Raw genomic sequence first — 14,344 nt, 5'->3', positions numbered from 1 at the left:
GAAGGGGTTTCAGGAACGAACGGTCACAACACAGGAACCTAATCAAGTTTAGGTCCAGACTCTCACTGGCACACTCCGAAAGCTTCAGATTGTTTTCTTTTGTGAGGTGATTAAACATTAACATACTGGTGCTGCATAAATCACCCCCAACCTCCCCAATTTCCTTAATTATGGCTGATCGGTGATTGGCCGATCGCCTGCTGATCTTATCTACCTCTGCCTCAACCGTCTGCAAAATCAGCCACTGTCACCTTTTGCGCGGTTCTCAATAATCAAACCACTTTTGCAAACTTGGCGACTTATTTTGTGGCTCTTCAGAGGAAAAAAAAACTGTACAAGCCAAAAATCTTTTTTTTTTCTTTTTTATTCTACAGTTCAGTTATTAAATAGGTCTGAAATACTAAAATAGAAAATCAAAATCGCAATAAAATAAGGAGGAAAATTATATTTCAAGGCCGAGATAAATAAAATAATCAAGACATAAATTTGTATTTACTTGTCAACTTTATCTGTTTTTAAAGTTTATTTTGTAATGTGAAATGGGTAAGTTACTAAGTTATTTGTACTCGGTCAACACTACATAGGAAACAAAAAGCTGACCTTTATAAGCAGCTCCAACACCGGCGTCCTACATTTGGCAAGTTTTTCTTTTGTGTACGTGCCCATGCACAAGTCCTGCAAACAATAAATAAACTAAGAAACCATTCTGCTATCAAATGTAACATAGCAAATATCCTGGACTGTGGACGAGCTCACTCTTATGTCTATGGCATAGGTTTTCTCCCAGCCTTTGACTCTCGGCGACACTTTGTCCAGAAATTTCTCTAGGAACAGCAGAATTTCCACCCGGGTGTCCCGCAGCTGAAAAAAAAAAATGCATCAAAACATAAGATTTTTATGTTGACTTTGTGATTGTTTAACGGCAGAATACTGCAAAAATGCTCACCTCCTCCAATGGCAGGGACTTCCTGAGGAAGCTGAGCAGTCCATAGTCTTTTGAGAACAACAGTGACATCTGTAAAGCTGTGTTAGATGGAAACAGAGAGAAAGCATACGTCAGTGCTTCTTCAATTCATGTTATAAAAATCATTTTTATGACAATCAATCCGATTTCAGCATCAACAAAGAAACAAATCTGCTTTTGGAGAAACTTTGCAAGAACCTAATCTGTTAATATGGCAGGAAAGTGTGTGCTTTGCATGGTTTGAACTTATCAGCATCTTTGTTTTGCTCAGAAAACCACATGGTTAAAGAATAACAACAATGGGAGCTCAGGTTCCGTTTTGGCGGTAGAGCTTTATGATACAAGATATATAAAAAAGGGACTATATCAGGCTTATTAAGGTATTTTCTGTATGACGAACAAACAATTAATACTTGTGCATTAGCAGAGCGCCTTGTTCGTCAGTATATTTCACCGCTGTCAACAACTCAAGCATGAAAGAGTTCAAACTGTAATTCTCTGAATGGAGTTTGGCGCCGTTTGGATATGTGACCACCTCTCTTACCCAGTTCATTCTCAGTGGTTGTTAGCATGCACTCCTGCCCCAGATCACCGATTATATCGTGACATTTCAGAGCTGCAGAGCGACTGTCTTCATCTGAAAGTAATTCATGAAGTTGGAGAAGAAGCCTCTGAATCCCTGAAGCGGGGACGCTTTGGGAAGACATGACTCCAGCCATCCGTCCGAGCTGTGACAGGCTGCTAAATGCTCCGCATTACTTGAGCTAGCGCGAAAGCAGCCACAGAATGAAGGAGGTCAGAAGAAGCAAAACAACCTGCCAAGCAGAGAGATAGCGCAATCAAATCCTACACCAGGAAGAGCGACAACAGGAAGTCACCTGGGAGAGTTTCAAAATGAAAGCAGCGAAAAAAAAAAAGTTTTGTTTTACATTTTAAATACAGCCTATATTCACTGAATTAGTAATATATATATGTAACGGATATTAGATATATGTGTGAAATTCTTGCTAAAATATGTTTTAGCGGGCGTGCTGTGGTGGCGTAGGGGATAGCGCGACCCACATTTGGAGGCCTTCAGTCCTCCAAATGAAACCTTACAATGATGCCTTATAGTTTTCACTACACTACATTTAACCTTCCAGCAGATGTCATCAGTGAGCAATGTTTGCCCACGGGTCCTACGATAATACTGGAAATCTTTTATTAAACGCCAAAAATAATATCAAGGTTTACATTAAGTTTATTGCGTACAAAATGTATCATACTTTTAAAATAAATAAAATCAAATTTTTTCGTTTTCTTAAATGGATTAAAAGCCTGACGTGCGCAATCTCGACCACTAAAGCAAAAAATTACAAAGTTTTGGTTCAGTGAAGTTAAGAAAGTTATTACCGGATGATGGAGAGTTCAATAAAAACGTTCATAGATATTTTGCAGCGAGTCTAATTTTAAGCCCTTCTAGGACTTGCTAGATTAGAATGTTCTGATTCACTAACCTTATTCTGTAATTGTAATTAGATTTGGCTTATTTTTTACTGAGGTCCGTGATTTTTATTTATTTATTTGTTATTTTTGCAGCATTTTATTTTCTCGAATCAATTCATTTGAGTTTTCCCTTTTCATTGCAATTATACAAAAAGCTTTTAATTGTATGGTTCTATAGTCGGGTTTACCATATTGCCGTAAAAGGACACTTACTTGCTGGCGACTAATTTCTGCAAAGCATTTATTTTGAAAGGCTTAACAGGATGTACCGAGCATTTTTTTTTGTACTTCACTAGTTTAAACTTCGGGGCACCTGTTGTTCTCATAGGTCGGTGTAGAAAGCTCCACGGCGTGTGCATACCTTCACGCTCACCAGCCAGTTGCGGTGTGTATCACATAGGGACGGAAGAGGCTCCCACTCTGAGGAACTGAGTTGCATTTTACCGGCGTTTACGTCGCGACTGTAACCGACAAGGATATCACAGTGTCCATGTGGATTAAGTAACTTCTTTCCGTTCTGGTCATTGGATTTTTCTCTGTTTCTGGATACCCCCACCCCTCTCCCTGTAATGTTTGAGGATTCAACGGCAGGTGCGTACGTTTACTTTCTCAGCTATAAGAAATGTTTCAAAAAGCATTTAATCAATTAGCGGAATACCACGGTCAGCAGAGATTTATGCTCTCACAAATAACACACTTTTGGCAACCTCTATATTATACAACTCATACTCCAGTGTTATTTTGTGTTCTTTCTAAATGTACCCTTGTATTACCTTTACGAAAACTACCTTTAGTTTTTCCTACCGGCGTACGCTAAAAGCTACGAAAGATGCGCGTTGGTAACAATTACGTCAGATTCAACTTGTAGTCTTTATGCTCAACTAAACGCCGACGTTCAAAATCATAATTTGTCAACTTGAACTGGCCCACCCTACTGAACAGACCACACTAATAGTAATTCGATATACTTTTTGAAGAAAAAACGTCAAAAATAATGACGGCATCTGGTTTTTCATGAAGTGGCGCGTTTGTCCGGGACGTAGTGTTTACGCGCAGAAACACCTCTCTACAGCACACCGATTCTCCCCAACAATATACTTTAAATAGACTTTAATTAAATAATATATTTTTCTATGTAAATAACAAATAAAAGTGGAACTTCTAAGTTGTAAATCAGGGGTTTTTAACCGTAAAGGGTTCATCCTTCCAGTCATCTGTCTTATAGATAATTTTGTCTTTACTATAAACAGGTCGCTGTTATTAATGACATGTCATCGACATCAATCAATGCCTAACATTTCAAAATGAAGTGGACAGTAAGAACTATAAGGGAGATGTAAATATTCACCTAAAATGCTCTCCCCAATATTTTGTGGTATCTATTGACATGATGATGAATATGCTGAGAAAAATATTGAAAAATTCAACAATTCTCGTTGTCTCTAGATTAAATCTATCACTGACTAAAGTCTCACAGAAACAAATACTTATTAAAAATTATATTTGGTTGTTTTCAGAGACATGAACAGATTTGTTTATTGGTGATCTCATAAAACCAGCAATAGAAAAAATGGTTCAAATGGCCAAAGTAGCAATCCCAATCCTTTGGATTCAATTAGATTCTCTTTACAATAATCATTTCCAACAGTTAAAATATATAGTAATTGATCGTCCCCACTTCATGGTTAGTCCCTGTAGATTCTCCATGTTGTGAACTTCTAAGAAAATTTAGAAGATTTACTCTTGAAAGATGCTTACGCAAATGGTTGGAATAAGTTCTTGCATCATTCTTCTTACAGGAAAGGAACAGCAGACAGCAGAAATAGTGATGTATTATTCCTAATCACGGATTGCACAAATCAAACCGATTCCAGTCTCATGTGTCACTGCCATAAAGCGGTTGATCATTTCATAACATTGCCGCTGCTTCTGACCAGATTAACGCTCATAAAGTTCTCTCTCATTTTGACAGCGCCCTCCATCCCTGTTGCACGGCAGCGGTCGGTCTGAGCACGGAGCTGAATCGAAGGGAAACCGGAATCGAGGCCCCAGGGCCGCGGGACCCCAAAGGCATGCTTGCAGCCATGCTGCGCCAGAGCAGTAGCGGCGGAGGACCAGGCGGAGGCAGCGGGGGTGTTGGTGGAAATAAACTCACTTTAGGCATCTCCCGACTCTCCAGCTCCAGCATGGGGTCGGGAAGCCCCTCTAGGCTTGCCAAGAACAACTCGGTCAGCTCGGACAACCAAGACGCCGCCCCCGCCGATCCAAACTACATCATGCAGCTCGTCAGCGACGTACGCAAATTTGCTGACGTGCTCCTGCAGCTCAAAGAGGTCTTCAACTCCAAAGGTGTGTTAGGAAGCATGCTGTCTTTGCATGCATCTCGTGTATTTGCTTTTGCTATATTTCTCTTCTGTCGATGTAACGTGGCTGAAACGGTGTGTTTCTAGACTGCCTGAAGGGTTTACCGAGTTGCAGCATAGTAATAAAAAAATAAACACACACACACACACACCAGCAACCTAATCTGGGCTTAGCTGAGCTTTTTCAGACATTCCAAGTGTCATTGGAGGGGACCTGTGAAAGATTTGTTTCCACAACAGCCATGTGGAAATGGGTTTTGCACCAAGTTGCACGTCAACGTCACTATGCTAGACTCGTGTGAGTGTGTGCATTTTCACATACGAGCCGAGCGATCTGGTGTTAGTGTTCTGTACTAAAACAACATGTCTCTCTTGTGCTCTCTTATCGGTTTGTTTGTCTCTCACAAGAGTCCCACATTTCTAGTTGAAGTCACAGGTTTCAACAGCGGCGATTGGAAAGGAAGGAAAAAATAAAAAAATAACGCTGAACAGTGTAAGCACAGCGAACAGCATTTATAACGGAATGTAGCCATCGACCTCGTCCTCTCTCTTGTGTACACACACTGTTGCTTTCGCTCCAGTGTACACAACAGCCGGGCCCGGCTACCTGTTTTGTCCTGTGGCGGCCTTGGCCGCTCAGTCAGTCAACCCGTCTTATCTCAGTCTTGCTTTAGTTCTTATCTTTTCCTGTAAAGCAGAAAACGATGTTTATTTTAGCCGGGTAACAAAACGCCACTGAGGGAAAAGTTGAAAGCTGTCTTGAAATGATGCGCTAACTGTTCCCAGCAGTGTGATTTCCAATCCAAGTAAAGATGTATAAAAAGCTTGTGATTGTGAAGTCAAATGAAACCTTTCTTCATTGAAGCAAAATATCCGCTGTAGCAAGTAGTTTTCAGCAAAATTACAGGTGCTACCCTATATATTATTATTATTATTTGGCAAAGCATGAAGCATTTTTATAAGCATTCAGTTTTACTTTTCCGTTTTGATCAGTTATTGGTTTATATCAATCTGTGCACTACTGTTTTCCTGAAGCTCATATGGTTTGAGACGGAGGCCCATTTCCTTTGGCCACTCTTCAAAATGAGAAAGTTGAGAAAAAATGTCTGCCTTAGGGTTATGGAAAGCAGACTAAAACTTGACTGTCCTCGGGTGCATCGAAAAATCATCACCGATTTCTTAGTTTTGGGCGATTGGTTGATACTTTCGAGTGAAAATAATCGTATCCACTGAGCTTTTCTATCTCCACCAAGGTCTAGAAATCATCCTCTGTCCCCTCTTGCTCTTCTGTGAGAAAGGGATGACTGACATAGACCGGATATGTAACCATTATTTATCTAGATAATTTGTTTTGGAGTGAGGTTGAGCCAAACACCTTAACCTAGCCAACTTTACAGTACCGTAAATAAACCAATAAAAAAAGGTGGTACATGATTTTTGCAAAAGTCTCATGCAGCATTTGAGATGTCTTCTCAAACTCATTTGGTAAACTGAGCATTATTTTGCCTGAAGTGATGCCAAGGATCTCACTGTCATAATTAAATTTCCCACATATACACAGCATTTGTATTTGGTTCTCTTGTTCTGTTTGTCCTCATGTCTGCTTTTAAGTCTGATTGAAGATCTGTGATGTTGTTGGCATGGGAACCTTGTTGGAAAACCACTGCATCCTCAACATTTTGATTTAAAAAAAAAAAGCAAAAAGAAAAACAACTCGCCAGTAATTCTTGTACCAGAGATTGTTAAAATAAATCACAATGTTTTGCTTAAGAAAGCTCTAATTGATATAAAGTCAAGTACACGGTGGTGTCGGCCATTTTTGTTCACTAGAAGTACCATGGCTTCCAAAGCATGATGAAAAGGAAATGTTTCTTGTTTGTCCTATATTTTTCCTTTTTTTTTATTTTAATTTCCTCAAAAGGTTAGGAAAGGTGCAGTCCTACATAGAGCAGCTTGAGCAACTTTTCAGTAACTCTGTTGGCACACTTGCGGATCGAAGCGGTAAACCGCCATGTGCCAGGAGATTTAAAGCTGTAGCTTCATGGAGCAGAAGAAGGGTTTAGCTACAAGTTGATTCCTCGTGGTTGTTGGATATTGTCTGCCTGGACTCTGGCGTAATCAGATACAGTTGCAGTTTTGAGTCTGTTTAAAACCAGATTAAACGGGATCGGCACACAGCATGTGAGCACAGGTCCTTGCTATGTGGCCCAGTTGCATAGCTGTCATTTTAGACAGTTTGGCTTTGCTGCTAAGGAACCGTTGAGAAACCAGTTTGTAATCCCCTGTTCACTCTAAATTGTAATTATCTATGATTGCTGGTGAGATGCATCCTGAACTGAAACGTCAGCGCCTGTCAATCCCTTGAGCTGTTAATGCAAACGATTTATAGGTCTAGCGAGAACACCTCTCATTTCTTTCTTTCTTTCTTTTTTTTTTCCCCAAATTGAATTAAATGCATGCCAGCATGTGTCAGAAAAGCAAAGTATTCCCCCTGGGATGCTTTATTCTTTTTGAATTACAGGAAAGGGGCAGATTTGGGTAAAAGCAGCCACATTGCTACCTTGTACAGTCAATACATTAGAATATGCATTAAGACGAGGCTTGTTAGTTATATTAAAAGTAACTTTTGAAAATAAGACTGAAACTGGTCTTCATAAAGCCAACATTTTAGTTTTATCAATTTTTTTAATAGGGGTGGGTGATGTGGAACTAAGGTTTTACGATATTTATTGGTGCTACTATAATACATCGATTTGTGTATAATGGTGATGAAGTTCCTAAAATAAATAGACGTTTAGATGACATTCCAACTTTTCGAACGTTTCTGTAAACGACTCCGTCTACTATGGAGGAACGGAAACCGATCCTTGGGAGTGACCAGATTGTGCAGTGATTGGATGAGATGCAACTCTCCTCCTAATTTATGGCCATACTATCTCTGAAGCACAACACAATAGTTCAAACCTTTCATTACTCTAAATCTCTCATCCCCCCTTTCCCCCCCTCCCACCCCCCAACCCACACAGACACACACACACACACACACACACACACACAACCCCTTCTTCCCTCAACTTCACAGAGCCAGTAGTCACAAGCTATATTCAACTTAGGGCCCTGTACCCCTCGCAACAGTGCCCGCATTCATGGTCAGTGATGTGAGACTGACACTCATTGTCCCCGAGAGGCATCTCCAGACGAGCATGCTTCTGCTATCTGGCAGCTTTCGTACAAACATTTCTTTCCCAAGTCAAGAATAGCTCGTTGCTGCAGGATTGATCCCCTGGGTATTTTTTTTGTTTGTTTTTTTGTTGTTTTTTTCCCCCCCGCCCCTTCAGTCAGTGTTTTATTTTTCAAGCGGTGCTTATTATCCTTAAAAGGACACCATTACATAGTGGCTCCTTAGTTGTGGCTGCAGTCGGTGAGGCCTGGTAGGATGTTCTTATTTACTCACATCCGAGAAGATGGGGTATCAGGGTAATTCGCTGCCAAGTCAACGTTTAGGGTGTATTTTATCATTAGGAGTTTGCTTGAAAGGTCCTGACCTGCTCCAGTGAGCGCCTATGAGAGACATGTCAGCAGTCGAGTAGGATTTTATTTTGATGGGCGATTGTAGCGAGGGTCACAGAGGGCGTTTGTTGAGCTGTGGACGTGGGCTCCTTGGCTCTAGTGTTTGGACTGGGGAGGCCCTCTGATGCTCCCCGTCATGGGATTAGTCTGTCAACAGCCAAACGGTGCATTGGTGCTTTCCGTGAGATCAGGAGACGATTGTTGTTTGTTTCAATATGTACTTAAGGGCTAAACATGTTATTTGTTTTGCAAGCATAACCCGGTCTTAAAGGGACAGGCGTCTAATCGGGTATTTTAGTGCCTTGAAATCCACCAGGAAGAGTGGCGGTGATGAAATTTGTGTCGTTGGCTAAAGACTAAAAATGGCAAAACAAAACAATGTATTAGCTATAGCTGCATACAGCAGGGTTTTGACACCATTTCTAATTTATTTTCAAAGTATACCTACTGTTAGACCAGACTAGTAATACATTCTTATGAAATCCTTTTGGGATCTCTCACTGTTTGTGTATTTTTTGGTCCTTTCCCATGGAAAATGACACTTGACCAGGGCTTCTGTGTTTAGATGCATCTCTGTCTTGTACTGAACTATTTACAGAGCTATTTCTGTCATAAACTTCATACATTTTGTTTAGCTTTCTTATAGAAAGTACTCCTGGTCCAGTGTCTCTCTGTGTGTGCTTTCTGTTCCTCTCTCTTATTGTTCTCTCAGCTGCTAGGTCAAGTTTACTTGTATAGCACATTTCAGCTCCAAGACAGTTCAAAGTGCTTTATATCATAAAAGCGTAATAGAGTATCCTATTGTGAAACAAGCAATTAACATTACACTTTGTCAAAATACCGTCATCAAAATCCTCGTGATCACCATGGTTGCTGCTCTTGAGCTCTTCTTTGCTGAAAGTAGGAAGTTGTTCCTTTCCACTGTAGCCACGTACTTAATGAGGTTTTACCAACGAACAAGAAACGATCTGAATTTAACTGTATTATGATTCAGATCAAATTGGACTCCATGCAGTTGGATCTGAATTGTCTTAAACAATTGGGTTATTTCTATATAATTGGATCTGAGTTGGACATTTGTTATGAAACAAGCCAAGCTGAATTATTCACTGATCAAACTTGATTTGTGCCTCATTTCCAATGTGAAACGATGACAACGTCACACTGTGTGTGAGAGGAGCTGCTGTTAAACAGTGTTTTTGTAGTGTTTTTTTTTTCATTTTTTATTTTTTTAAAGAAAACAATTGGTGCACATTTTAAGCTATCTTTGGCTTCTTCTGGTAAAGATTATTGTGATTTCTAAACATTTCCAAACTGACTGAGAAAATTGCAGAAGACATGTGTCAAACTCTATTCCTGGAGGACTAGTGGCCTGTGACGGTTTAGATGCATCACTTATTCAACAAACCTCAATCGACTGCCTCCTTTGCGTGCAATGAAGTTTTCTCCAAATTATAGCTACACATGTCCTGTATGACCAAACAACATGCCTCCCTAGAAATGAGTTTTCTCTTTGAGCAACCTTTTGCACCTTTTGTGCTTTGTATGACTTCATTTTAAAAGCTCCCTCTGGTTATGAAATGGCAGCACTCGGGTATAGTATGTCCTGAAAATGAGTCGGTTCTTGGAAAGCTTTCTCGTCCTGCCTCCCTGCACCCAGCTTAAACCGATTTCTGTTTCGCATTGTTTCAGGGAATACCTTCAGCACCCTATAAACTGGTAAAAGCTGGAGTGTACTACAGCTGCTAGCCATAGATTTTGTTGCCGTTATTGGATAATTCATGCTGATTTAGTTCTTACGTGTTTCTCTGTGATTCCCTTTGACTCACAGCTGTCAGTTAATCAGTGTGGGATTTAGTGGCTCTCTTTGTGCACACACTCTGCCGTTCAGGATTTTAATGATTAACACACACCTACTTAGTATGTTTCTAGCAGACTTGTGCAATGACATACTGTAACATACCATCAGCGATTAACTGCTCAAATGTTTGCACAACTGTTGGTCACCGATGTAAAATGTCACTTAACCTACATGACGTCTGGTTTACTTTTTGGTATGCTTTTGATTCGTGGGAAATTGAGCGTGTTCTCTCCTTTTGGAGGTGGGTTTAATATTCACTGCTGATGCAAATGCCTTGTGGGAAAGTGGTTCTGGTCTGGGTCCTCTGAGAAAGCCTCGATGCCATTTTAGCGAGCAATATTCTAAATCACCCCTCTCGAAATACCAGCCTAAAATTAGCCTCTGCTCTGGGCTTTTCACAAACCCTTCCAGACTTTCTTAATGGCAGTGGCTAAGCGTTGTTTAACTTTAGGCAGTCTATCCCACTGGGTCTGGGATCCACTGTAAAAGCTACGCAGCCTCCAAAAAAAGTTCCTTTTATGGCTCTTTTACTGCTCCCCGACTTAAAAGTCACTGTAAATTGTCCCGAGTGCAAGACCACACAAGCCTTTGTTGTTTGCTGAATATCGCGTTGCAGTCAAAGAGAGCCTTGGTGTGCTTACAGATCTGCTGAGCTATCTTCATGTTAATTAAGCAACCTTTCAGGATATGTTACATTAGCTTAATTGTCCTGGGTGATCCTCATTTTAGGGACCAGATAATTACCTTCTGGGATTAAACTCGATGGGTCTTGTGACATATGGCGGACCTATTTATCCCGTCTGCCCGAAGAAACAAAGCATGACATGATGCACTGTGCGGGTAATAAATGCATGCCGTATACAGGTGATAAAGCTAAACTCGCCTGGCAAGTTTGTAAGATGTTTTCATGCCATGGGAGAACCTTCTCAGTGCATCTACGTTTCTTTTTTTTTTTTTTTTTTGTCTGTTTTCCTTAGAGATTTATGATGATAGCCACCTTTTTTTTCCTGCTAGAGCAGCTTTGTTCTAGGAGACGGTCAACGTCTGTGACTCTGTAAGGTCAAACTTCAGGATTCCCACACTGCCTATGAGTAGTTGGGGATTGATGCTGATGAGATTTGTTGGAAAAGTCCTGTGCTTCTTGTCTGTTTTACAGCTGATTTAGGGTCCGGGGAGGTCACAGTAGAAGCTTGTGTCTGTTCTCATATGTCTGTGAAAATGATTAAATAAGCAATATTATAGTTGAATAGGATATGACATCCAGTTAATCAAGTGCTCAGAAGGGGCTTCCCCTTTAACCTTTTGTGTTAAACAGAAATGTCAAATCGATCCCACACTACTATTAGTTGTCCTCTGTCTTGTGGGTTGCTCGTGTTGTTAAGGTGAATCATTTTTATCACTCTTATCTGTCTTTGTTGTTTTGACAGGATGGCAGAAACTATACCCCAAGTATTAGTGCTTTTTTTTTCTCTTCCTGAACATTGGGTCATGCTCACGTGTGACTTGCTCAGCCACATACTGACTAAAGCTTGGTACTCATTGAAAGACCAGTGAAGATGTTACTAAACAGATAACCAGCTGTTCTAATGACCTACAACGTTTGATAGATTCAGGAACTCTCTGTGACATCTTGCTTTTTGTCTTTCTTACATTTATTCCTGATGTGTTGCAACTCATATGAGGTCTGAGGTTCCATACATAGATACAACGAACACATAGCCAGCAGATACTTTGATAATGTTAGAGCTGCTTTGTAGTACGAGCTAATGTTTGAGCTTATGGGGAAAACAGGCAAGTCTGTCCTGTCTTCTACACTCAGATTGCGATCACATTGTGGTGTTGAATTTGCCAAATTACAAGACGTAGCTGAACACTTCTTAGCATTATAAAGTTCTACTTCAAATACATCTACCATCAAGGAGATGCCAACCTTGTCACTCAACAAACTGTATCTGATGGCCTTGTTGATTGCGCTCACACTGGCCCCATTATCCATCTTCATTAGGTTGAGAACAGTTTGACTTGTTTGTCCGATTTGTCTCCTGTGCTGCAAATTTTTCTTTGTGACACACGGCACACACTGTTTTCTTGAAGCTGTTTTTGTTGTTGCTTTGACGGCTATATCAGCATTGTCTCAGGATAAGGATGATAGCTAAAGCTAAATGCTCCACTCACCTCCCCGCACAGTCTTTTGACAGGTGCAGGAAAAAGACCACCCCCATCTTTAAGCTTCTGTCCAACAGACTCACTACTCTCTGGCTGCTGGACACAACTTTTGGATCATCTCTTGAGCCAAATGCCTGAACAGTTTGGCTGCCAACAAGAGGTTACATGGTGAGTGTCTGTATGGGGTGGCGCATTCCAGTTATGCTTCAAGAAAAGCATAGCTGGAATGCCAGCTTTCAGAGCTTTGCATCAACAGTGGGCAATAGAGGTGGTGTCCGTGTGGTGGTTATGGAGGGGGTGATGCATTGAGAAAGACAAGCTCCCTGTCTCTTGATGGCAAGAGGGAAATGAAGGAGAGAGAGAAAGAGAGAGAGACATTTCAATACAATATCTGAGTCAAGTTTGAAGTCTGAGAATGCAACCGTCATTGATCATATTTTCTCATTTGCATTGACTGAATAAAAGCTAACAAGCTTGACAAAGGCAGTTGCTTCCAGCGTGGCGACAAGAAAGCCCCCCCGTCTAGGTGGAAGGTGCTGTGTGTCTAGCCTAGGGGTCTTTCTCGCTCTTTGTGTATGCAGTCATGGGGAAAAATGGCTTCAAAGGTTTAAGATCCAGGGGAATGTTTCAGTGTGACTGGAGAGGTCTGCAAAGGCTAAGTTCCCGTGCCTTTTACCAGCTGCATGTAATCTGCTAATCCACAGAGGGGACCGTCGGTGGTTTGTCCACATAAGGGGGTAAGAGGGAGCGCTGACCACAGGAGATATGCTGGGGAGAGAGAGGTGGGGGGATACCAAGCTGTATTCTGACCCTTCACCTGCAGTGACCCTACAAAGCATTAGAGGTTAAGTGGACTTTATTTTGGTAAAGACCACCGTAAGGGCTGCAAATACCTAAAATTCAAACTTAAACAATGGGGTCAGTTTTAGACATGGCTTGGTAAAGAATGTGGCTTTTCACCCCCAGGCTGCTGCAAATGAATCACTTTTGAACAAAGGTCATTATTACCAGAGTTGCATTTGGTTGCCGCGCTAAGACAAAGAGCTAAAAAGTCTGAAAGGAGCCCTTTCGTTGCGCCTTCGATGACTGTCCTTTAAGGGGAATGAAGGATAAGGGTACTTGTCGGAGGAGTACGAGGAATGTCCAGCTGTAGTCAAATCGATTGGGACAAATGAGGCTTTTAAACGATGGCGGTCAATGCTTTCCTGTCCTATGTGATTGGACCCGGTCCAGGTGGGGATCTGTTCGGGGAGGTCACAAGAAAATGCGGGTTTGAAGGATGTATTTTACATTAGTCCTACAGTAATTCTTTGCAAGAGGAGGAATGCCGTCCAGTCGCTCCGAGTCGAGGCTAAATGGAAAGCTCGAGATGACAAAGAACTGAGTCACTGATAGCAAGTATCCAAATGGAGATTAGTAACATATGGTGTACATCAAGCAAACTCAGCTGTTTTTATGTTTGAATCATGATGCTTTTTGCTCAACAGAAGTGCTGGAATATGTTACGCTGCCCACCCAAGAACACGCAACAGTTAAATTATAAGCTCAATGCATTTGAAGCACTTTAAAAATAAGAATCCCTTCCTATTAAGAAGATTTGTAACAATGTTAATCATTGCTTTTTTATTACCTTGACTTGGGAAGAACTGAAATGTTTCTTTTCATGCCTGCTGGATGACAGCAGTGCATTCTGGGTTTTTTCATACCAAGGCTGTAGATAAAACTGTAAAAGAAAAAAAAAAAGTAAATCCAACTATAAACTATGGACACTTTGGAAATAATCATCAGGCTCTAACAATTGGCTGTACTTCATGTTTGCACACTAATGCTTTACACAGTTTTTATTATTATTCTTCTTATTCTGCTGCTACGTAATTTGCTTGTCTTTTGCTACACCTTTTAGAGATACAGATTATTATTTTATTTTTTTTTAGA

At 40.8% G+C, this 14,344-nt stretch overlaps 2 protein-coding genes across 6 annotated transcripts in view; one reads left to right on the top strand and one right to left on the bottom strand.

Annotated features, from left to right (window-relative positions):
* The window catches only part of prkdc (protein kinase, DNA-activated, catalytic subunit), a 41,519-nt gene extending 39,688 nt beyond the window's left edge, over nt 1–1,831 (bottom strand). For both annotated transcript variants that reach the window (XM_044104612.1, XM_044104613.1), the window contains exons 1-4: nt 1,509–1,831; nt 947–1,023; nt 757–861; nt 601–675 (exon numbers count right to left, since the gene is read on the bottom strand). In XM_044104612.1, coding sequence (XP_043960547.1) covers nt 601–675; nt 757–861; nt 947–1,023; nt 1,509–1,683 — 432 coding nt within the window. In that variant the 5' untranslated portion in view covers nt 1,684–1,831. The remainder of the gene's footprint in view (nt 1–600; nt 676–756; nt 862–946; nt 1,024–1,508) is intronic.
* Nucleotides 1,832–2,760: 929 nt separating this feature from the next.
* Nucleotides 2,761–14,344, top strand: part of arhgap29a (Rho GTPase activating protein 29a) — a 34,660-nt gene continuing 23,076 nt past the window's right edge. For all 4 annotated transcript variants that reach the window (XM_044104605.1, XM_044104603.1, XM_044104602.1 and 1 more), the window contains exons 1-2: nt 2,761–3,040; nt 4,422–4,798. In XM_044104605.1, the coding sequence (XP_043960540.1) occupies nt 4,522–4,798 (277 nt within the window). In that variant the 5' untranslated portion in view covers nt 2,761–3,040; nt 4,422–4,521. The remainder of the gene's footprint in view (nt 3,041–4,421; nt 4,799–14,344) is intronic.

The sequence above is a fragment of the Gambusia affinis genome, linkage group LG21 (genome assembly GCF_019740435.1).
Source record: "Gambusia affinis linkage group LG21, SWU_Gaff_1.0, whole genome shotgun sequence".
Classification (NCBI taxonomy): domain Eukaryota; kingdom Metazoa; phylum Chordata; class Actinopteri; order Cyprinodontiformes; family Poeciliidae; genus Gambusia; species Gambusia affinis.
This window is presented reverse-complemented; position numbering and strand designations above follow the sequence as displayed.